The sequence below is a fragment of the Hemitrygon akajei genome, chromosome 6 (assembly GCF_048418815.1).
Source record: "Hemitrygon akajei chromosome 6, sHemAka1.3, whole genome shotgun sequence".
NCBI lineage: Eukaryota > Metazoa > Chordata > Chondrichthyes > Myliobatiformes > Dasyatidae > Hemitrygon > Hemitrygon akajei.
Genome location: NC_133129.1, coordinates 147,986,156 through 148,010,797, shown reverse-complemented (window position 1 = coordinate 148,010,797; position 24,642 = coordinate 147,986,156). Strand labels below are relative to the sequence as shown.

Genomic DNA, 24,642 nt, shown 5'->3' with positions numbered 1-24,642 from the left:
AATTATTTAATGTGGTTGTAATGAAATGCCTGAGCAACTGGTGAAAACATTCAATTCTTAACTTGAAAAGAACTAGATATAGAGATATTAAGAAGGAAATCTCCAGCTCCAGCCCTTCCAGCTACTCTGCAATTCAATACAATCTTGGCTGATCCTCCATGTCAATCCCATATCCCCACTCTCTCTGACAATCCTTGATGTCTTTTGTGCCTAGAGATGTAGCTAACTCCTTCCTCGTGTATTCTGTGGCTTGGTTTTTAGCACCTTTCATAATAGAGTTCCACAGATCCACCAGTCAATGACTTCTTATTTTATCTCAACCCTAGCTATCTTACTCCATATTCTGTGATTTCTGGATCCAGACCCTACAGTTACACCGTCCTGTCATAATTTTATATGTTTCAATGAGATCCCACCCCATCCTTCAACTTTCTCATTAATACAGACCTATACGATTTTCTTTTCATTATCTATACTCCATTTATGGTAAGCATACCCTTTCTTCGCATAAGGAGACTGAAAGTGCACATGATAGTCTAGGTATTGTTTCATGAGGATCATGTAATAAAGACATCTTTACTTCTGTATTCAAAATATCTCGCAGAACAAAAGCAACACATACAAAATGCTGGTGGAACACAGCAGGCCAGGCAGCATCTGCAGGAAGAAGCATTGTCGACGTTTCGGCAATTTCCTTGTGTTTGCAAAACAAAAGTCTGTGATTTCTTTTCTTGATGCTTGCATTACTTGCATATTTGCTTTCAGTTCACTCATGACCTTGCACATTAATATTTTAGTCGCTAAGTCACTGGGTTTCTGTTTTCCTGACAGAGGTGGGTAACTTAGCATTCCCCATTTTTGCTCACTTACTCAACTTGTGAAATCCCGTTAAATCCTCTGTTCCACGCGGAGTCATAATATCATGTTTGTCATAAGATTAAGGCACAAATTGTACAGTACAAAACAGAATTTGGATATTCCTGATTCTAAGGAGTTTCTTCTTTTTCACTACGATGAAATTATGTATTTGATAAGTAACTACTTTACTATCATCCTTAGCAACAGGTGAGGTACGAAACAATTGAAGAAGAATTAATGTTGTTCCTCTGTTTAAGAATGGCTCTAAAACTAAACCAGGAACTTATAGGCTGGTGTGCTTGACATCAGTAGTGGGAAAGTTATTGGAAGGTATTCTAAGGGACTGGATATATGTGTATTTGGATAGGCAGGAACTGATTAAGGTAGGCTTTGTGAGTGGTAGGTCATGTCTAATCAATTTTATAGAATTTTTGAGGAAGTTACCAAGAAAGTTAATGAAGGTGAAGGCATGGACTTTAGTAAGGTATTTGACAAGGTTGGTTGGTCAGGAAGGTTCAGTTGCTTGGCATTTGAGCTGAGGTAGTAAATTGGATTAGACTCTGGCCTTGCAAGAGAAGCCAGAAAGAGGTAGTAGATTGTTGTCTCTCTGACTGGAGGCCTGTGAGTAGTGGCGTGCACAGGGATTGATGCTGGGTCTATTGATGTTTTATCATTTATATCAATGATCAGGACGATAATGTGGTAAACTGGATAGCAAATCTGCGGATGACACCACAACTGGAGGTATAGTGCAGCTTGCAGCAGGTTCTGGACCAGCTTGAAAAATGTGCTTAAAATGGCAGATGGAATTTAATTCAGAGAAATGGAAGTGTCGCACTTTGTTAGGACCAACCAGGGTAGGTCTTACACAGTGAACAGAAGGGCATTGAGGAGTGCTGTAGAACAACAGGATCTGAAAGTACAGGTCCATAATTAATTGAAAATGGTGGCACAGGTAGATAAGGTAATTAAAAAAGCTTTAGGCACATTGACCTTCATAAATCAAAGTATTGAGTATACGAGATAGGATGTTAAGTTGAAGTCGTACAAGACATTAGTGAGGCCTAATTTGGAGGATTGTGTGCAGTTTTGGTCACCTACCTGCAGAAAAGATGTAAATAAGGTAGAAAGAGTACAGAGGAAATTTACAAGGATGTTGCTGGAAATGAAAGATCTGAGTTATATGGAAAGATTGAATAGTTTAGGACTTTATTCATTGGAACATGAGGGGAGATTTGATAGAGATGTACAAAATTATGAGGGGTACAGATAGGGAAAATGCAACCATCTTTTTTCACTGAAGTTGAGTGAGATTACAACTAGATGTCATGGATTAAGAGTGAAAGGTGAAAAGCTTAAGGTGAATATGAGGAGGAACTTCACTCAGAGGGTCATGAGAGTGTGGAACGAGCTGCCAGCACAAGTGATGCATGTTAATCGATTTCAACATTTGAGATAAGTTTGGAGAGATTCATGGATGACAGAGGTATGAAGGGCTACGGTCCGGGTGTGGGTAAATGGGACAAGGTAATTTAAACGGTTCGGCATGAATTAAATGGGCCAAGGGGCCTGTTTCTATGCTGTACTTTTCTATGACCCTAACATTCTCTTATCAGTGTCTTTCTGCTGAAATAAGATATGGATGAGGCTGTAATGTCATTCCCAATTTAGGCTTCAGATTTGGAATAGGTCCTGGTGGAAAATGAATATGAAATCTTTGTAACAGCATGGTGAAAAACAGAAATAGCTCCATTCTTGCAAGTTGTTCTCCAAGACAGTGTCTTCGACCTACAAAATGTAAAATTGAAAACAATTTATCCAACTTCTTTTTTAAAAGTGAAACTTGTTAATTGTGTATTAACACTATTTCTTCTCCAATATATTAGATATTATGAAATTACTTCTACTCATATACCACTAAAATCATGAAAAATCTTGTACATTACATGGCAGAGTATGTTGTGGAAGTAATGATGGGAATGACAGTGGTTGCTGTAATTTATGCCTTAATCTAGCAGCATCTTCTGTTAAGTAAACATACAATCACATTCAGCAGTTGTTCCCACAATGTACTGCTGCATCATAAGCTACCTATTTGAATACAATGAACAATATAACATGTTATTGATATCATAGGTATGGATTAACCTTGCCACAACAACAGCCCTTTAATGGCATTATAAGTCTAGATCATTGATAAATAATCTCTCCAGCATGGAAAATTAACTCTCACAAGAGGTACCAAGGTAGTGTAGCGATTAGCATGATGCTGCTGTACTCGGGACATCTGAGTTCAGAGTTCAATTCCGATATCGTCTGTAAAGAGTCTTTTTAGGTCCTCCCCATGGAACGTCTGGGATTTCCCCGGCTGCTGCAGATTCCTCCCACAATCTGAAGGCGTACCAGGTAGGTTATTTAGTTACTGTAAATTGTACTGTGATTAGATTAAAGTTCAATCATGATTAATTAGGGTTGTCGGAGGTTGCTGGGATAGTGCGGCCTAACCAGAGTTTTATAGAGCTGCATCATTACATTGCGACTCTTAAACTCTATCCCTCAACTTATGAAAGCTAACACCCCATAAGCTTTCTTAACTACCCTATCTACCTGTGAGTCAACTTTCAGGGATCTGTGGACATGTACCCCCAGATCCCTCTGCTCCTCCAGACTACCAAGTATCCTGCCATTTACTCTGTACTCTGCCTTGGAGTTTGTCCTTCCAAAGTGTACCACCTCACACTTCTCCGGGTTGAACTCCATCTGCCACTTCTCAGCCCACTTATAACCATGTAACAATTACAGCGTGGAAATAGGCCATCTTGGCCCTTCTAGTCCGTGCCGAATGCTTACTCTCACCTAGTCCCACTGACCCGCACTCAGCCCATAACCCTCCATTCCTTTCCTGTCCATATACCTATCCAATTTCAATTTAAATGGCAATACTGAACCTGCCTCTACCACTTCTACTGGAAGCTCGTTCCACACAGCTACCACTCTCTGAGTAAAGAAATTCCCCCTCGTGTTACCCTTAAACTTTTGCCCCCTAACTCTCAACTAATGTCCTCTTGATTGAATCTCCCCTACTCTCAATGGAAAAAGCCTATCCACGTCAACTCTATCTATCCCCCTCATAATTTTAAATACCTCTATCAAGTCCCCCCTTAACCTTCTATGCTCCAAAGAATAAAGACCTAACTTGTTCAAACTTTCCCTGTAACTTAGGTGCTGAAACCCAGGTAACATTCTAGTAAATATTCTCTGTACTCTCTCTGTTTTGTTGACATCTTTCCTATAATTCCTATATAATAATTTCCTATATACACTAATGCATCCTATCAATGTCTCTCTGCAATCTTCAACAATCCTCTACACTATCTACAACACCACCAACCTTTGTGTCATCTGCAAACTTGCCAAACCACCCTTCTACCCCCACATCCAGGTCATTAATAAAAATCACAAAAAGTAGAGGTCCCAGAACAGATCCTTGTGGGACACCACTAGTTACAACCCTCCAATCTGAATGTACTCTCTCCACCACGACCCTCTGCCTTCTGCAGGCAAGCCAATTCTGAATCCACCTGGCCAAACTTCCCTGGATCCCATGCCTTCTGACTTTCTGAATAAGCCTACTGTGTGGAACCTTGTCAAATGCTTTACTAAAATCCATGTAGATCATATCCACTGCACTACCCTCATCTATGTGCCTGGTCACCTCCTCAAAGAACTCTATCAGGCTTGTTAGAAATGATCAGCCCTTCACAAAGCCGTGCTGACTGTCCCTGATCAGACCATGATTCACTAAATGCCCATAGATCCTATCTCTAAGAATCTTTTCCAACAGCTTTCCCACCATAGACGTAAAGCTCGTTGGTCTATAATTACCCAGACTATCTCTACTACCTATTTTGAACAAGGGGGCAACATTCGCCTCCCTCCAATCCTCCGGTACCATTCCCGTGGACAACGAGGACATAAAGATCCTAGCCAGAAGCTCAGCAATCTCTTCCCTCACCTCGTGGAGCAGCCCAGGGAATATTCCGTCAGGCCCCCGAGACTTATCCGTCCTAATGTATTTTAACAATTCCAACACCTCCTCTCCATTAATATCAACATGCTCCAGAACATCAACCTCACTCATATTGTCCTCACCATCATCAAGTTCCCTCTCATTGGTGAATACAGAAGAGAAGTATTCATTGAGGACCTTGCTCACTTCCACAGCCTCCAGGCACATCTTCCCACCTTTATCTCTAATCGGTCCTAACCTTCACTCCTGTCATCCTTTTGTTCTTCACATAATTGAGGAATGCCTTGGGGTTTTCCTTTACCCGACTCGCCAAGGCCTTCTCATGTCCCCTTCTTGCTCTTCTCAGCCCCTTCTTAAGCTCCTTTCTTGCTACCCTATATTCCTCAATAGACTCATCTGATCCTTGCTTCCTAAACCTCATGTATGCCGCCTTCTTCCACCTGACTAGATTTTCCACCTCACTTGTCATCCATGGTTCCTTCACCCTACTATTCTTTATCTTCCTCACCGGGACAAATTTATCCCTAATACCTTGCAAGAGATCCTTAAACATCGACCACATGTCCATAGTACATTTCCCTGAAAAAACATCACCCCAATTCACACCCGCAAGTTCTAGCCTTATAGCCTCATAATTTGCCCTTCCCCAATTAAAAATTTTCCTGTCCTCTCTGATTCTATCCTTTTCCATGATAATGCTAAAGGCCAGTGAGCGGTGAACACTGTCCCCCAGATGCTCACCCACTGAGAGATCTGTGACCTGACCCAGTTTGTTACCTAATACTAGATCTAGTATGGCATTCCCCCTAGTCAGCCTGTCAACATACTGTGACAGGAATCTGTCCTGGACACACTTAACAGACTCTGCCCCATCTAAACCCTTGGAACTAATCAAGTGCCAATTAATATTAGGGCAGTTAATGTCACCCATGATAACAATCCTGTTATTTTTGCACCTTTCCAAAATCTGCCTCCCAATCTGCTCCTCGGTATCTCTGCTGCTGCCAGGGGGCCTATAGAATACCACCAATAGAGTAACTGCTCCCTTCCTGTTCCTCACTTGCACCCATACTGACTCAAAAGAGGTTTCTGCTACATTACCCACCCTTTCTGTAGCTGTAATAGTATCCCTGACCAGTAATGCCACCCCTCTTCCCCCTTCCCCCCCTCTCTATCTCTTTCAAAGCACTGAAATCCAGGAATATTGAGAATCTATTTCTGCCCTGGTGCCAGCCAAGTCTCTGTAATGGCTACTACATCATAATTCCATGTATGTATCCAAGCTCTCAGTTCATCACCTTTGTTCCTGATGCTTCTTGCATTGAAGTACACACACTTTAGCCCTTCTACCTTACTACCTTTACACCCTTTATTCTGTTTCTCTTTCCTCAAAGCCTCTCTATATGTTAGATCTGGCTTTACTCCATGCATTTCTTTCACTGCTCTATCGCTCCGGGTCCCATCCCTCTTGCAAATTAGTTTAAACCCTCCCAAACCATGCTAGCAAACCTCCCTGCAAGGATATTGCTCCCCCTCGAGTTCAGGTGCAACTCATCCAATCTGTACAGGTCCCACCTTCTCCAGAAGAGATCCCAATGATCCAAAAATCTAAAACCCTGCCCCTTGCACCAATTCCTCAGCCACGCATTCAACTGCCATCTCCTCCAATTCTTACCAGCACTATCATGTAGCACTGGCAGCAATCCTGAGAACGCCACCCTTGAGGCCTCGTTCTTCAGCCTTCTGCCTAGTTCCTGAAACTCACACTTAAGGACCTCATCCCTCCTCCTGCCTATGTCATTGGTACCAACATGTATTGCTTTCCCTCTTGTACCAGGATGTAATGCACCAGCTCAGAGACATCCCGGACCCTGGCACCCAGGAGGCAACACACCATGCAGGTGTCCTTCTCACGTCCACAAAATCTCCTGTCTGCTCCCCTGACTATAGAGTCCCCAATGACGACAGCTCTCCTCTTCTCCGTCCCACCCTTCTGCATCACAGGGTCAGACTCAGTGCCAGAGGCCCTGCCACCGTGGCTCACACCTGGTCGGTCATCCCCACCAACAGTAGCCAGGACGGTAAACTTATTACTCAGGGAAATGGCTACAGGGGTAGCCTGTCTACTCACCTTCGCTTTCCCCCCTCTGACTGTCACCCAAGAATCTGCTTCTGGCAGTCTAGGTGTGACTACCTCCCTGTAGCTCTCATCTATGACTGCCTCATTCTCCCTTAAGGTCATCCAGCTGCTGCTCCAGATTCCTCACACGGTCTTCCAGATCGCCCAGCTGCAAGCACTTCTGGCAGATGTGACTCTGCGGGAGAGGGGAGTTCCCCCAAGACTGCCACATCTCACAGGACAGGCACATCACTGTCTCAGGAGGCATTGTAAAGATGAATTGGGAACAAGCTTGTCCTCCACCTCTTCTCGTCGAAGCCTTAAGTCAAAGCATCAAAGCTTCACTCCTTCACTGGCCCACTCCCTCACTGGCCGCTTTCCACAGCCAGTGGAAAAAAGTAAATATGTCACACAACTTACCAATAGAAAATGGAACAAATGCTTCTTTCTTCACAAATTGCCCATTTTTGTCTAGGAATCTTTCAGGACAAAATAGATCAGGAGAATTCCAATATTTTTCATCAAAATGTACAGAATAAAGATTTGTTATAACTGTGGTTCCCTTTGGAATGGAATAACCCCGAACAATAGTGTTCTTGGAAGTTGCACGGAAAATACCAAGTGGTGCTATGTTGCAGTATCTCAGAACTTCATGCAATACTGCTTCTGTGTATGGCATCTGTGACCTGTTTTCCAGGGAAGGTATTTGGCTTTTGCCCACAACAGTGTCAATTTCCTGATGCACTTTTTCTGTAAAATAAAAGAAACAAGAATCTTAATGATTATGTTTCAGCAATTAAATTGGAAATTATTTTTGTTCAGGTAGCACTTTAGAATTGTTACATAAACACTAGGGACTGTGGAAATAAATAAGGCAGCAATGGTCAGAATGTATATTAGATGTTTCCCCATTGTCTAAGCCTTAAATAAACTATTTTCCCTTTCCTGTTTTCCATCAATTCATCTGTTATTTAATATTACTATAAATGACAACACCACCTGATTTGGTGTCATATTTTATCCTCATTCCCTTGTGGCAATGATGAAAATGAGAACTCAAGGTTCCCTATACCAGATAAGAATAAATTGTATACAGCTTTTAATTTACAATGACTTTTCTATATCTGCCATAAACTAAGTTTGCATAGGTGTAAGTGTTGTTTCAATGGAAAATCTATATATTTTTTATGCTGTGCTGATATGAATGATTGTTTTTACTTCTATGAAATTTGAGTTAAAATTAATTATGCATAGATGTTTTTTCTAGTAAATTAACTCAAGTGAGCTTTAGTTTTTAATTGTTTGAACCTAGGTTGACAGTCATAGTCTCTTCGGCTCAAAATCCACACCAAACAGTAACCACCCATTTAAACTAATCCAACTTCCTCTCTCTCCTGCCGATCATCTACACATTGTGAAATGTGACTACCAACCTGCACCACTTTGGGATATGGGAGGTAACCACAGCACCCACAGGAAATCCCTTACAATCACAAGGAGAATGAGCATTCTCCACACAGATGGCACCCAAGGTCAGGATTGCACCTGGGTCTCTGGTGCTACAGGGCAGTAGCTAGCTCTACTAGCTGTGCCAATATACAATAGGGATAAAACTTTCTCAGAGGGAAGAAAATAGTTAAAATTCACAACAGAATTAGTAACAAAATAGTCCAACTTCCTATAATTTCTGTGAGATATCTGTTTGAATACTGTGTTCTCACCTTGAATGTTTGGATACAGTGCCATGTACAAAATTGCCCATCTAAGTGCATTAGTTGTAGTCTCTGTTCCAGCTATAATGAGTTCTCCAACAGTAAAAATTAAGTTTTCTTTTGAAAAGGAAGATTCAGGATCATTAATATTCTTTTCTAGTTCATCCAAATATGAATCAATGAGATGCCGAGGTTTTTGAGAGATTCTGTTTTGGGAAAAACGGTGTATTATCTTTCGCAAAAAGTCGTAAACTTCAGCTGCATTTTTGAACAAACGCCGATGTTTTCCAAATGGCAGTAGCCCAATCCAAGGGAAAGCATTGTACAGAAATGCCCAAACACTGGCAGCCAATTCAACATTTTCACTAAATATCTCAATCATATGCTGATAATCGGTGTCATCATATGTGAACCGCTCTCCAAAAATTATCAGGTTTGTGATGTTGGAAACTGCATTAGTTACAAGGCACTTGGCGTCAAATGGCTTTCCTTTGTAGGTGTCAACAGCATCCAAAAAAATCATACATTCCTCAGAAATTTTGTTTTCAAAGCTCTTTTGACCCGGTCCAAAGCAGCGAAAGCAATTCACAGTGACCTTACGATGGTCAGTCCAACCACGACCATATTTGGAGTTCAAAAGCCCTAGGAAGTTTCCAAAATTAACAACATAATATACTTTAATTAAAATGCAAGTTAGTAATATTGATTTGCATAAACTACTTTTTTCCACTCCAATCAAAGAGTTTCAAAGGTGTTAATTTTTTGGGGAATGATGTGAGTAATGTCCATATCCCCACAACTGAAATCTCATTCACTGGCTTCAAACAGTTTGTTATACTTTATTGTACTGGACATCACACTCCTGATGAATGCAAACCACTTGTGATGTTGAACTTGAGTGCTACTCCATTAGACATTTTTACTATTTTCTATTTCCATCCATGGCATTTTAATATTCTACATACAGTAGATCGAACTCTAAGTACATTTAGGTCACCACTCTTAGTTTTTTGACAGTTATTTTCCATTTCAGGACACGAGTTTACCTGCACTGAAATTCATTAGCCCATTCACTCAGTTATTATCTCTCGTAATTTAATGCTGCTTTTCACAATGCTATGGATTTGCACCCCCAAAATTGCAGATATCCCAGCATCACTGAAGATCTAACCTGGGCTCAACATATTGATGCAATTACAAAGGCACAACAGTGGCTGTATTTCATTCAGAGTTTGAGGAGATTTGATATTTCAAAAGTAAAGACACAGTATACTGTAAAGGGCAAGACACTTAACAGTGCCGATGAGCAAAGATCTTGGGGTCTAATTTCATAACTCCCTGGAACTGACTACATAGGTTGAGAGGGTGATTAGAAAGGAATTACGACATGCTTGGCTTTATTAGTTGAGGCAATGAGTTCAAAAATCTGGAAATTATGATGTAGCTTTATAAAACTCTAGTTAGGCCACATCTGGAGTAATGTATACAGTTCTGGTCGCCCCACTATAGGAAGGGTGTTGAGGTTTTGAACAGGGTGCAGAAGAGGTTTAGCAGGAAGCTGCCTGGATTAGAGGGCATGTGCTATAATGAAAGGCTGGTCAATTTGGGTTGTTTTCTTTGGAGTGGTGAAGGCTGAAGGGAGACTGACAGAGGTTTATAAGATTATGTGAGGCACATAATGGACAAACAGCATCTTTTTCCCCAAGGTGTGAAGATTTAATACTGGAGGGTGTGCATTTAAGGTGAGAGGGGTTAATTTTAAGAGATGTCAGGGGCAAGTTGTCTGGAATGCATTACCTAGGGTGGTGGTAGATGCAGATAGATTAGAGGGTTTTAAGAGATGTTTGGATAGGCCCTTGAATGCGAGGGAAATGGAAGGATATGGACATTATGCAGGCAGAAGGGGTGAGTTTAGATGGTCATTTGATTACCTGATTGGTTCATCACAATACTGTGGGCCAAAGGGCTTTTGCTGTGCTGTATTATTCTATGTTCTATGTCATCAAAGACTCTGCCAAATTTCTACAGACAGACCATGGACAGCATTCTCACTGTCTGTATCACCAACAGCTACTGCACAAAATCTGAAAAAGCTGCATATAAGCTTGCAAACTCAGCCAGCTCCATCATGGGCAGTAGCCTCCCCAGCTTCAAGAACATCTTCGAAAGGTGATGCCACAAAGATGTGGTGCCCATCATTAAGAACCCCCATCACCCAGGACATGCCTTCTTCTCATTGCTACCATCAGGGAGGAGGTACATGAGCCTGAAGACACATGTTATTTTAGGACGAGCTTCTTCCCCTCCACCATCAGATTTCTGAATGGACAATGAATGAATTCATGAACACTCCCTCACTTTTTTTGCACTACTTACTTAATTTTTTGTATGTTTGTTGTAATTTATTTAATGTATTGCACTATACTGCTGTCACAAAACAACAAAAGTTTCACATATGCCTGTGATATTGAAACTGATTCTGATTCTCTAGGTCAGTGCTTCTATCCTCTTATAACTGGCTTCCTAAAGTGCAGAATTCACAGCTGTCTGGATTAAACTCCCTCTGCTATTTCTCTGTTTTTACACACACACACTACCACCACCACCACCCCCCCCCCCCCCAGCACTGAGCCTTAGGGGTTCCTGCTGGTCACAGAACTCCAGTCTAAATAACACTCCTCCAACTACACTCTCTTCTAAAGCCAAGTTAATTCTGAACCCAATCTACCAACTTCCCAAGGAATCCCAAGTGCCTTAATCTTCTGGAACAGCTCACCATGAGGGATCTCATCAAAAGCTTTAAAAAGTATATATAACTCAAAAATTACGCAATCAAGTTTGTAGGACATGACTGCCTCAGCAAAACGTCATGCTGAATCTGTTTTTCCAGCTGTTAGTTGATCCTATCCCTAAGAATTGTCTTCACTTCTGATGTAAGATGCAGCAGCTTTTAATTTCCTGGTTTCTCACTTCTGCGGTTCTTCTCCAGTCCTCTAGGACCTCACCTGTGACTAAAGAGGGTACAAAGAAATCTGTTGAGGCCCCAGCAATCTCTTCTTTTGATTGTCTCAGTTACTGGCCCTGGGGACATTAATGTTCTTGAAGACCCCTACGCTGCCTTGTCACTGATGGTTGCATGCTCTAGAATACCAGCATAACTCTCCATGACCTCAGTAGCTTAGGCATGTTGATATACCTTGGTAGTCCACTTAGTTTTATTCACAACGAGGATGAGCTTGCTGGGAAATGTCAACAGTTCTGCATTTAGTTGTCCGTAACTGTCAAATAATTTGGTTCTTCCCCATAAAATGATATTGTGAACCTGTTGGTTGAGCTCTGTGGATAATTTCAGTGACACTGAATTTCTGTAATGAAACACAAATGCTGCAATTATACAGAATTTATTGCTGGGAAATTCACCTACTGAATCTGCTCGAGATTAGACTTGAACAGGATCTGAATACACAGGATTAACTGTGAGGGAGAAGGTATATCCAAGGTAATCAACACTTTCTAATATTTTAATTTAATGATTTTTTTTACAAGTAGTTTAATTTATTTAATTTTTAGAAATTTAAAATTTTATACATACTTCACAATTTTTTAATGGTCATTGAATCAACAAGAGATGTTCAACAGCTGTGGCAGGGCTTGAATGCTATCACTTTTTGCAAAGTTAAATTAAACGACATGGGAGACAGCAGGGCTTCACTTCCAGGTGAGCTCAATACCTTTTCTGCTTTCTTTGACCATTAGAATATGGAGAAAACATTGCAAACCCCACATCCCCCATGATCCTATGATATGTCTGTGAAGCTGATGATGCGGACTGCCTTCAGGAATGTAAAGCCACGGAAAGCATCTGGACCAAATGGCGTACCTGGCCACGTACTAAAGACCTGTGCTGACCAACTGGCTGGAGTGTTCATAGAGATATTTAACCTCTTGCTTTGGCAGTGTGTGATGCCATCCTGCTTTAAGCAGGCTTCGATTACACTAGCGTCCAAGCAAAATGTGGTGATCTGCCTCAATGGCCCAGTTGCACTTACATCCACAATGATGAAGTGTTTTGAGAAAGTTGGTGATGAAAGAAATCAACTCCTGCCTGAGAAGCAACATGGATTCACTACAATTTGCCTACCAGAGCAACAGGTACACACCAGATGCCATCTTATTGGCTCTTCACTCAATCCTGGAACATCTGGACAGCAAAGAACATATGTCAAGATGCTCTTTATTGACTACAGCTCAACATTCAATACCATCATCCCCTCAAAACTAATCAATAAACTCCAAGACCTTGACCTCAATACCTCCCTGTGCAATTGAATCCTGGATTTCCTTACTGGTAGACCCGAGAGTTCAGATTGGTACCAATATCTTCTCAATGATCTCCATCTGTACAGGTGCACCACAGGGCTGTGTGCCTAGCCCCCTGCTCTACTCACTTTACCCCAATGACTGTGTGACTAAGGACAGCTCCAATACCATATTCACGTTTGCTCAATTCACCACCGCTGTGGGCCGAATCGAAGGTGGTGATGAATCAGCAAGCAGGAGGGAGATTGAAAATTGGGCTGAGTGGTGTCGTAATGATAACCTCTCACTCAATGTCAGCAAGACCAAGGAGCTGATTGTAGACTTCAAGACAGAAATCCATGAGCCAGTAATCATTGGAAGTTCAGAGGTGGGGAAGGTTAGCAACTTTAAATTCTTGGGTGTTACTATTTCAGAGGACCTATCCTGAACACAGCACATAAGTGCAATGTGAAGGAAGCATGGCAACACCTCTGCTTCCTTAGGAGTCTGCTGAGATTCGGCACAAAATCTAAAACATTGACAAATTTCTATATATGTGTAGTGGACAATATATTGACTGGCTGCATCACAGCCTGGTATGGAAACACAAATGCCTTTGAACAGAAAATCCTACAAAAAGGTAGTGGATTTGGTTCAGTACATCAGGGTAATGCCCTCCCAACCATTGAGCACGTCTACATGAAACGGTGTCACAGGAAAGCAGCATCAATCATCAGAGATCTCCACCATCCAGGTCATGCTCTCTTCTTGCTGCTGTCTTCAGGTAGAAGGTACAAGATCCTCAGGACTCGCACCACCAATTTCAAGAACAGTTACTGCCCCTCAACCATCAGGCTGTTAATAAAACAAGATAACTACACTCACTTGTCCCATCATTGAAATGTTCCTACAACCAATGATCTCACTCTAAGGACTCTTTGGCTTATTATCTCATGTTCTTGTTATTTATTGCTATTTATTTATATTTGCATTTGCACAGTTTGTTGTCTTCTGCACTCTGATCTTTCATTGATCCTGCTATAGTTACGATTCTATAGATCTGCTGAGTATGCCTGCATATATATGTACTTTGATAATTAAATTTACTTTGAATTCTTCAGAATGTTCACAAGTTTGAAATCTCCAACAGCTTAAACAGGTAGCTAAATCGGAGATGCAGCCTGGCCTAAGTATTTCCAGCATTTTCTGTTTTCATTACTGGCAGATTCATACTAGATTTTTCAATTTCATTTGCAGAATATAAATTATTCACTGTGCTGAGATGTGAATATGCATTCCCCTCCAAGTTCCACGCACTTCTTATTTGTCAGTCCTATATTGTTACTGTGTCTAAATCCTGCAACTCCAGAGCCAGCATCACTGTGGGGAAAACCCTCACTAAAAGGTCTGCAATGGGTTAAGCTGGCAGCTTACCATCATTTTCTCAAGGACATTTGAAAATGAGCAACAAAAACTGGTCGTGCCAGTAATGCTCATTCTGAACATGAATACCTAAAGGAATCATTGGTCACAACCTTTAGATTATTAATCCAATTAAAATAAACAGTTCAGCACACTTTATTTTTTATCTCCATGACTATAACACTGCAGCCCTCCAAGACTGCTTCAGCTATTCTGCTGCTGAAATGCTTGTTCATGCTAAACTTGATTCATTCAACAGGCTCCTAATTGGATGCTGTAATCTTGAGCAAAAGACAAATGCTGGAGGGTCTTGGGTGTTGAGCAGCATTCCTGTTTGGTTTCTCTTGATCTAAGCCCTTTAAGCTAGAGACCATTTTCAACTTCTGAAGTCCTTATCTTAACATATACCTTCATCCACTCACGTGTCTCATTTAGCTTCAGATTTTAAAAATGAACCTCACTTTAAAATTCTCACCATTTGTTTTCAAATCTTTCTGTTCTCATCTTTGTAACCTTGCTGCCTAGCATCACTGTGGGAAATTCTGGCCCTTTAATTATTCTCAAATGTAATCATTCCTTTGTTGTGACAGGTACATTCAGCTGTCAGGCCTCTAAATTCCGTAATTTTCTTTCAAAATTTCTTTGCCTCTTCATCCCTCTTTCAAAATGTTTGTCAAGACTTCCTCCAGCCACAATTTTAATCATCTGCTCACTGGTCCTTATGAATTTCATTGTCAATATTTTTAATAACTCTCTTGGGAACTTACTATACATACTGTATATGTACTTGCCATATACAGTGCCTATAAAAAGTATTCACCCTCCCCTGGAATATTTCATTTTATTGTTTTACAACATTGAATCACAGTGGATTTAATTTTGCTTTTTTGACACTGATCAACAGAAAAAGACTCCTGTGTCAAAGTGAAAAAACATCTTTACAAAGATATCTAAATTAATTACAAATATAAAACACATAATAATTGATTGCTTAAGTATTCATATCCTTCAACTCAGTATTTAGTAGATGCACCTTTGCAGCAATTACAGCTTTGAGTCTGTGTGGAGAGGTCTCTATCAACTTTGCACATCTGGACACTGCAATTTTTGCCCATTCTTCTTTACAAAACTGCTCAAGCTCTGTCAGATTGCAAACCCAACCACAGATTCTCAATTGGATTGTGGTCTGGACTCCGATTTGTCCACTCTAGGTTATTAACTTTGTTGTTTTTAAGCCATTCCTGTGTAGCTTTGGCTTTATGCTTGAGGTCATTGTCATAGAACATAGAATAGTACAGCACAGTACAGGCCTTCCGGCCCACAATGTTGTGCCGACCCTTAAACCCTGCCTCCCATATAACCCCCACCTTAAATTCCTCCATATACCTGTGTAGTAGTCTCTTAAATTTCACTAGTGTATCTGCCTCCACCACTGTCTCAGGCAGTGCATTCCACACACCAACCACTTTCTGAGTAAAAAACCTTGCTCTAATATCCCCCTTGAACTTCCCACCCCTTACCTTAAAGCCATGTCCTCTTGTACTGAGCAGTGGTGCCCTGGGGAAGAGGCGCTGGCTATCCACTCTATCTATTCCTCTTAATATCTTGTACACCTCTATCATGTCTCCTCTCATCCTCCTTCTCTCCAAAGAGTAAAGCCCTAGCTCCCCTAATCTCTGATCATAATGCATAATCTCTAAACCAGGCAGAATCCTGGTAAATCTCCTCTGTACCCTTTCCAATGCTTCCACATCTTTCCTATAGTGAGGCGACCAGAACCACACAGTACTCCAAGTGCGGCCTAACCAGAGTTTTATAGAGCTGCATCATTACATCGCGACTCAAACTCTATCCCTTGACTTATGAAAGCTAACACCCCATAAGCTTTCTTAACTACCCTATCTACCTGTGAGTCAACTTTCAGGGATCTGTGGACATGTACCCCCAGATCCCTCTACTCCTCCACACTACCAAGTATCCTGCCATTTACTTTGTACCTCTGCCTTGGAGTGGTCCTTCCAAAGTGTACCACCTCACACTTCTCCGTGTTGAACTCCATCTGCTACTTCTCAGAGCACTTCTGCATCCTATCAATGTCTCTCTGCAATCTTCAACAATTCTCTACTTTATCCACAATGCCACCAACTTTTGTGTCGCCTGCAAACTTGCCAACCCACCCTTCTACCCCCACATCCAGGTTGTTAATAAAAATCATGAAAAGTAGAGGTCCCAGAACTGATCCTTGTGGGACACGACTAGTCACAACCTTCCAATCCGAATGTGCTCCCACCACTATGACCCTCTGCTTTCTGCAGGCAAGCCAATTCTGAATCCACCTGGTCAAACTTTCCTGGATCCCATGCCTTCTGACTTTCTGAATAAGCCTACCATGTGGAACCTTATCAAATGCCTTACTAAAATCCATGTAGATCACATCCACTGTACTACCCTCATCTATATGCCTCGTCACCTCCTCAAAGAACTCTATCAGGCTTGTTAGACACGATCTGCCCTTCACAAAGCCATGCTGACTGTCCCTGATCAGACCATGATTCTCTAAATGCCCATAGATCCTATCTCTAAGAATCTTTCCCAACAGCTTTCCCACCACAGACATAAGGCTCACTGGTCTATAATTACCCGGACTATCCCTACTACCTTTTTTGAACAAGGGGACAACATTCACCTCCCTCCAATCCTCCGGTACCATTCCCATGGACAACGGGGACATAAAGATCCTAACCAGAGGCTCAGCAATCTCTTCCCTTGCCTTGTGGAGCAGCCTGGGGAATATTCCGTCAGGCCCCGGGGACTTATCCATCCTAATGTATTTTAACAACTCCAACACCTCCTCTCCCTTAATATCAACATGCTCCAGAACATCAACCTCACTCATATTGTCCTCACCGTCATCAAGTTGCTTCTCAGTGGTGAATACCGAAAAGAAGTATTCATTGAGGACCTCGCTCACTTCCACAGCCTCCAGGCACATCTTCCCACCTTTATCTCCAATCAGTCCTACCTTCACTCCTGCCATCCTTTTGTTCTGTACATAACTGAAGAATGCCTTGGGGTTTTCCTTTACCCTACTCTCCAAGGACTTCTCATGCCCCCTTCTTGCTCTCCTCAGCCCCTTCTTAAGCATTTTCTTGCTACCCTATATTCCTCAATAGATCCATCTGATCCTTGCTTCCTAAACCTCATGTATGTTGCCTTCTTCCACCTGACTAGATTTTCCACCTCACTTGTCACCCATGTGACTTCACCCTACCATTCTTTATCTTCCTCACGGGACAAATTTATCCCTAACACTCTGTAAGAATCCCTAAACATCGACCACATGTCCATAGTACATTTCCCTGAAAAAACATCACCCCAATTCACACCCGCAAGTTCTAGCCTTATAGCCTCATAATTTGCCCTTCCCCAATTAAAAATTTTCCTGTCCTCTCTAATTCTATCCTTTTCCGTGATAATGCTAAAGGTCAGGGAGAGGTGAACACTGTCCCCCAGATGCTCACCCACTGAGAGATCTGTGACCTGACCCAGTTCGTTACCTAATACTAGATCTAGTATGGCATTCCCCCTAGACAGCCTGTCAACATACTGTGACAGGAATCCATCCTGGACACACATAACAGACTCTGCCCCGTCTAAACCATTGGAACTAATCTGGTATCAATCAATATTAGGGAAGTTAAAGTCACCCATGATAACAACCCTGTTATTTTTGCACCTTTCCAAAATCTGCCCCCCAATCTGCTCCTCGGTATCTCTGCTGCTACCAGGGGGCCTATAGAATACTCCCAATAGAGTAACTGCTCCCTTCCTGTTCCTGACTTCCACCCATACTGACTCAAGAGGATCCTGCTACATTACCCACCCTTTCTGTAGCCTTAATAGTATCCCTGACCAGTAATGTCACCCCTCCTCCCCTTCTCTATCCCTTTTAAAGCACTAAAATCCAGGAATATTGAGAATCCATTCCTGCCCTGGTGCCAGCCAAGTCTCTGTTATGGCCACTACATCATAATTCCATGTATGTATCCAAGCTCTCAGTTCATCACCTTTGTTCCTGATGCTTCTTGCATTGAAGTACACGCACTTTAGCCCTTCTACCTATACACCTTTATTCCGCTTCTCTTTCCTCAAAGCCTCTTTATATGTTAGATCTGGCTTTACTCCATGCACTATACTTGTAGTTCTCGCATGACCTTTATCCTCCTCCACCTCACCATCTGCTCTAACACTTGGTGGAAGAGAAATCTCCCATGTTGCAGTTCTCTTGCAGACTGCACCAGGTTTTCCTCCAGGATTTCCCTGTATCTCGCTGCATTTATTTTACCCTCTACCTTCACAAGCCTTCCAGGGCCTGCTGCAGTGAAGCATCCCTATAGGGTGATAGAGCCGCCACCATGCTTCACAGTAGGAATGGTGTGTCTTTGATGATATGTGGTGTTTGGCTTATGCCAAACATAGCATTTAGTCTGATGGCCAAAAAGCTCAATTTTGGTTTCATCAGACTATAGAACCTTCCTTCAGCTGACTTCAGAGCATCCCTAATGCCTCCTGGCAAACTCTAGCCAAGATTTCATGTGAGATTTTTTCAACAATGGCTTTCTCTTTGCCATTCTCCCATAATGCTACGACTGGTGAAGCACTTGGGCAACAGTTATATGTAGTCTCGCCCATCTCAACCACTGAAACTACTCCAGAGTTGTAATAGGTCTCAAGGTGGCCTTCCTCACTAGTCCCCTTCTTGCACAGTCACTCAGATTTTGAGGATGGCCTACTCTAAGCAGATTTACAGCTGTGCCATATTCTTTCCATTTCTTAATGATTGACTTAACTGTACTCCGAGTTATTCTGTGACTCAGAACTTTTTTTGTATATATCTCCTGACTTGGGCTTTTCAAAAACCTTTTTGCAGAGTTGCTTGGAGTGTTCTTTTGTCTTCATGGTCTAGTTTTTGCCAGGATACTGACTCACCAGCAGTTGGACCTTCCAGAAACAGATGTACTGTTATTATAATCAATTGAAACACCTAGACGGGTTGCTCTCCATTTAACTAATTATGTGACCTAAAACCAGTTGGCTGCACCACTGATGGTTTGGTGTGTCATTTTAAAGGTGGAGAAAATACTCGTGTAATCAATTATTTTGTGTTTATATTTGTAATTAATTTAGATCACTTTGTTTTTCACTTAGACACGAATGAGTCTTTTTCTGTTGATCAGTGTCAAATAAAAAGCTGAATTGAATCTACTGCGATTCAATGCTGTAAAACAATAAAACATGAAAACTTACGGGGGGGGGGGGGGGGTGTGAGTACTTTTTACAGGCACTGTAAATACAAATCATTGTTATTCCTGAAAAATGAAAAAACAAACTGTACCAGTCTACGTGTTAGTTTTTGTCTCCTGATAAGTAACTGTGGTTCAGCATCAACTACCTTTCATCATTTCTAAACTTCGTGTCTCGGCAAAAACCCATCATATATTTCTGCTTTCATAAAAAGCACCCTTTATTGCAACCCTGTGTTTCTTTTCTCCTCTGTTCATGAAAAGATCAAAACTTACCAGCTCAGTTGTGGATTATCTGCAGAAGATAATTAATTGAACATGGAACATAGTACAGCATAGTACAGGCCTTTTGGTCCACAATGTTTTGCCAATCTTATGCGCTACCCCAACCCTTCCCTTCCACATAGCCCTCTGTTTTTCCTTTATCCATATGCCTATCTAAGAGTCTATTAAATGTCCCTAATGTGCCTCTACCTCCACCCCAGACAGTGCGCTCTATGTAAATACTACTCACTGTGTAAAAAAAATTACTTATTCCTCCTATACTTTCTTCCAACCACCTTAAAATTATGTCCCCTCATACTGATCATTGCTTCCCTGGTAAAAACGGAACTGGCTGGCTACTCATTCATCTTAACACCTCTATTGTCTTTTCCCATTCTCCCTTGGTCCAAAAAGAAAAGCCTTGCTTGCTCAACCTTTCCTCATAAAACGTGCTCTCTAATCCAGATAACTGACAGCTTGTGATGAATATCTGCCACAAATCTTCCTTTTGCAAGGGGATATTTACAGTTAACAGCATTTACATACTTCAATGCATCATAGTCCAGCAGTAATGATACATTTCTTTATCAAAGCTTGCACTTAGGCAGGTTGAAATTGGATCTGACCTGCCCAGCAGCAGCAGGCTGAGCAATTGAAGATGTGTGCCAATCCATGACATTGTGGTTCACTCAAGTTTTCATAATCATACAATAATGTGCTGATTCAGTTTAGTACAGGGACATACTTGTTTTGTACCAAGGATTAAATTTAGTTACCATACACATGTATTATGATTTTGCTGTGGTGTGTTGGCATAGTATGCAACAAAAACAATAACATTCAACAATTATAAAGAAAAAATTAATTGAAAATGTTAGACATAAATACCAGCATGTATTTACAATGTAAACAGCATTATAAAGAATGGCTTAAAGTGCTTATAGTACCGTGCAGTGACTGAGGTAATCAATAAATGGGCTTGGGGCCAACTAGAATATTGATTGGATTAACTGCCTACAGGAAGAAACTTTCAAGATAGCATAAAGTTTTTGTTCTACTAGCCCTGTAGCACTTGTTGGAAGGGAGCATTAGGAAAAGGCAGTTTGCTGGATGGTTGGGGCATGTCCACATTTTATTCTTTGTGGACATTATTGGCAAGGGGACCAATGTAGAGTTAGCCATGCTGGTACATATTCTAGAGTTATAGACCAGACCATTTAATAATGCCAAATTGGGATATAAATGAATTGGATGTTTATTTCCAACAATCCGATAGTTTGATAGTCAGCATGACTAACATTGGGTCTTTTAATTACAGATTTATTTGATTATTTGAGCTTAATTCTACAGAGGTTACTTTACAACTCTGCTAGTGCATTCAGATCAAAGGGAAGTATAATGCAGATGTATAATCCCTATTTTTGATTAAAATTATAGTTACATTTAGATATATTTCTTGTTAAGTGATAGATATTATGGAAAAAGTCAAGAGTATGATGAAATATTCTTCACTTGGCCGGATTCAAGAAGTTAATCACCATCCAGGACAAATAAGTCCACTTGTTTGACATGACTGTAACTATTTGAGGCCTAAGTGGACTCATTTAGGCTACCTTGATGGTATCTCCCAAACCTGCTAATTCTACGACCATGAAGGTCAAGGAAGGCATCACCACTAGCACATGGTTATGCACCTTGTTTACTTGGGAATAGTTAACTGGTCCTTCATTGCTGCTGGGTCTAAGTCCAACAGCAATGTGGAAGCACCTTCATAAGAAGAACAGCAGAAGTTCAGGGTGGTACTTTGCCACCACATTTTCAAGTGGGGCAAAGAGCATGAGGACATACTCCTGTAGGGCAGTCAGACAGCAGCAACACACACACTACCAAGGAGACAAGTACTCTTAATGCAGAGTAATTGAAATCCTTCATTGATTTCTCAAAGTATTGCTCAAGAAATCTTCTCTCATGCATTCCATAAACCCATCTATACTGATAAATTTTTGCAGAGACTCTGCAGTTTAAAGTATCTGTTACATACACCATTTATTTTGCAATTTACATTATGCACTGCATTATCATTACTTTTCAGAGGCCCATTGACAACTTTCACAAATGTTTTCATCCCTTGCTTTTTCTTGGCTTCATCTAAACTGTTTTTAATTTATTTTCTGAGCTGCTGCCTTCATCCTATTGCTTGGTGCTACCCAACTTCTTTAGCGTTTTGCTTATTTATCTAAAGGTTTTGTATCCTGCAATATTTAATTCCCACCTTGATTACTTTCCAACTAAAGTATGTCTCTACAACAGCCAGTGTAGTCCATGATCCCAAGTGTGTGATCCAGTTTTGAGATGGATAGAATTATCTAGAAAGCATTGGTATAATATACTCAGGATTTATTACATTCTTGCATGATTAACATGTAGAAAACATCTTCTAATTTCTCAGCAATAGTTGATAAGATTCAGTACAGGCCAAGTGATGCCTATACATTTGAAAGCCAGAAAGAATATACAGCAACAGAGAAATATCAGGTATATGAAAACAAGTTTTTTTTTGAAGGTGGCAGGAGGTCATCGGATGAGTTAACGAAGGACATGGGATGTCAAGCTTTATAAATGGAGATAGGGTATAGGTTGCAGTAAATTACACTGAATTTCATTCTCATCTTTTGTTATTACAATTTAGAAAGGATATGAGGGCAACCAGAACTTCAGAAGAGATTTACTACAATAATTCCAGGGCTGATGGATTATAATTCCATATATATTCTAGAAATATTAGAGTTGCTTTTCTCAGAACAGTGTTTTAAGAGATCTGATAAGTGTTTGAAATCATTTATAAAAGAAAATGGTTCCAAATGTTAATGAACAATAACCAGAGGGCACAGATTTAAGAGAAAATGACACAATGAGTGAAACGTACTTTATAAGTGATTAGACTTTATAATATACTGCCTCCTAGGTAGGGTAAAGGATGCATTTTTAGCAATATGCCACTGCAATGTATTGAATAAAAACTTCAGAACACGGACAGGCACTCAGTGGCCGCTTTATTAGGTAGAGTTATATTCCTGCTCATTAATGCAAATATCTAATCAGCTAATCATGTGGCAGCAGTTCAATGCATAAAAGCATGCAGAATGGTCAGTTGTTGGTCAGACCAAACATCAGAATTGGGAAGAAATGTGATCTAAGTGACTTTGACTCTGGAATGATTGTTGATGCCAGACAGGGTTGTTGATCTCCTGGGATTTTCATGCACAACACTCTCTGGAGTTTACAAAGAATGGGGCAAAAAAAAAATAATCCAGTGAATGGCAGTTCTGTGGGCAATAACACTTAGCTAATGAGTGAGGTCAGAGGAGAATGGCCAGACTGGTTCAAGCCAAGAGGAATGTGACAGTAAATCAAACAACCACGCTTTAAAACAGCAGTGTGCAGAAGAGCATCTCTGAACGTGCAACACGTCAAACCTTGAAGTGGATGGGCTACAGCAGAAGACCATGAACGTACACTCAGTGGCAGCATTATTCGGTACAGGAAGTATCTAATAAAGTGGCCACTGAGTGTATATGGTACAGCAGTAGAAAAGCCAGGGAAGATTCAGTGTAGAGTAGGATGCATTGTCCTTTTGAAGACCTTGATTGGCTGGATGGACTTCTGGACTGCATTATTCTGTGACTGTATCATAATAAGCAATAAGTTGACAATCAGCAGACTTACAGCATTTTTGTTCTTAGAATTAAAGAGCAGCATTAGAACTCTTTCATAACTAGTTGCCATAAGTTTATTTTTGAATATAAAATCAATTTTTTTTTTACAGACCTCAAAATTATAGCAAATGGTGCACGTTGTTGCAATTTTACTAGTGCACCACTGGAGGGAACTATATTCAAAGGAATTCACTTTATGGAATTTGCCTCTGCATTATATTCCTCCTCCTGAACAATGGTTTTTCATCAACCTTGTTTACAAAGCCATTGACAGTATCTGAGGTCCATTACCAATGCCTCTGTTCTCTCAGCCCCTCACCAGTAGATAAGACCGATGGACTTCCCCGCTCCTCACTTTCCAACCTAGTATATTACGGTATATATATTCAATATATCATGACATCATGGAATATTGGTTGGAAAAATGGGGAAGGAAGAGAGGAGAGAGCAGGAAGCACCACAGACATTCTGTAACAATCAAAAAACCAGCTGTTTGGAGGGCCTTGCCTGGTGTGTCTGGGCTGGATGAATCTGCACCCTGGAATTCCTTCTCTGCCCCCTGTCCCACATCCCTCCTGTAACACTCTACCCTCGCCACTCCCAACATCCTTTGCTCCCACCAGATTCACAAACTTGCTCTCCACTCCATGTGGACAAATACAGTACTCTGCAAAGGTCTTAGGCATCCTAGCAACAAGACTTTTGCACAGTACTGCACAGTGTCAGATAATTTGATTTATCTGTCTGTATTAGTTGCCACAAGTGATATCAGTTCAGATTCCCTCCCTCCCCTTTTCTTGTTTTATTCCTTGGGCAGTGAAGGACATGTCTAGCCAAACTTGCCAGGCACGTTTTCCTTCTCTGCACGTTGCCACTTCCACATTCTTTTGTTTGCTTTTTACCCACACTCTTCCTCTCT

The 24,642-nt window shown here is 41.1% G+C and overlaps 1 protein-coding gene across 1 annotated transcript in view; it reads right to left on the bottom strand.

The window, feature by feature from the left end:
• Positions 1–477: 477 nt before the first annotated feature.
• cyp2r1 (cytochrome P450, family 2, subfamily R, polypeptide 1) overlaps positions 478–24,642 on the bottom strand; it is a 35,444-nt gene continuing 11,279 nt past the window's right edge. Inside the window, exons 2-3 of the mRNA XM_073049499.1 lie at positions 7,428–7,757; positions 478–2,646 (exon numbers count right to left, since the gene is read on the bottom strand). Of these exons, the coding sequence (XP_072905600.1) occupies positions 2,471–2,646; positions 7,428–7,757 (506 nt within the window). The 3' untranslated portion in view covers positions 478–2,470. The remainder of the gene's footprint in view (positions 2,647–7,427; positions 7,758–24,642) is intronic.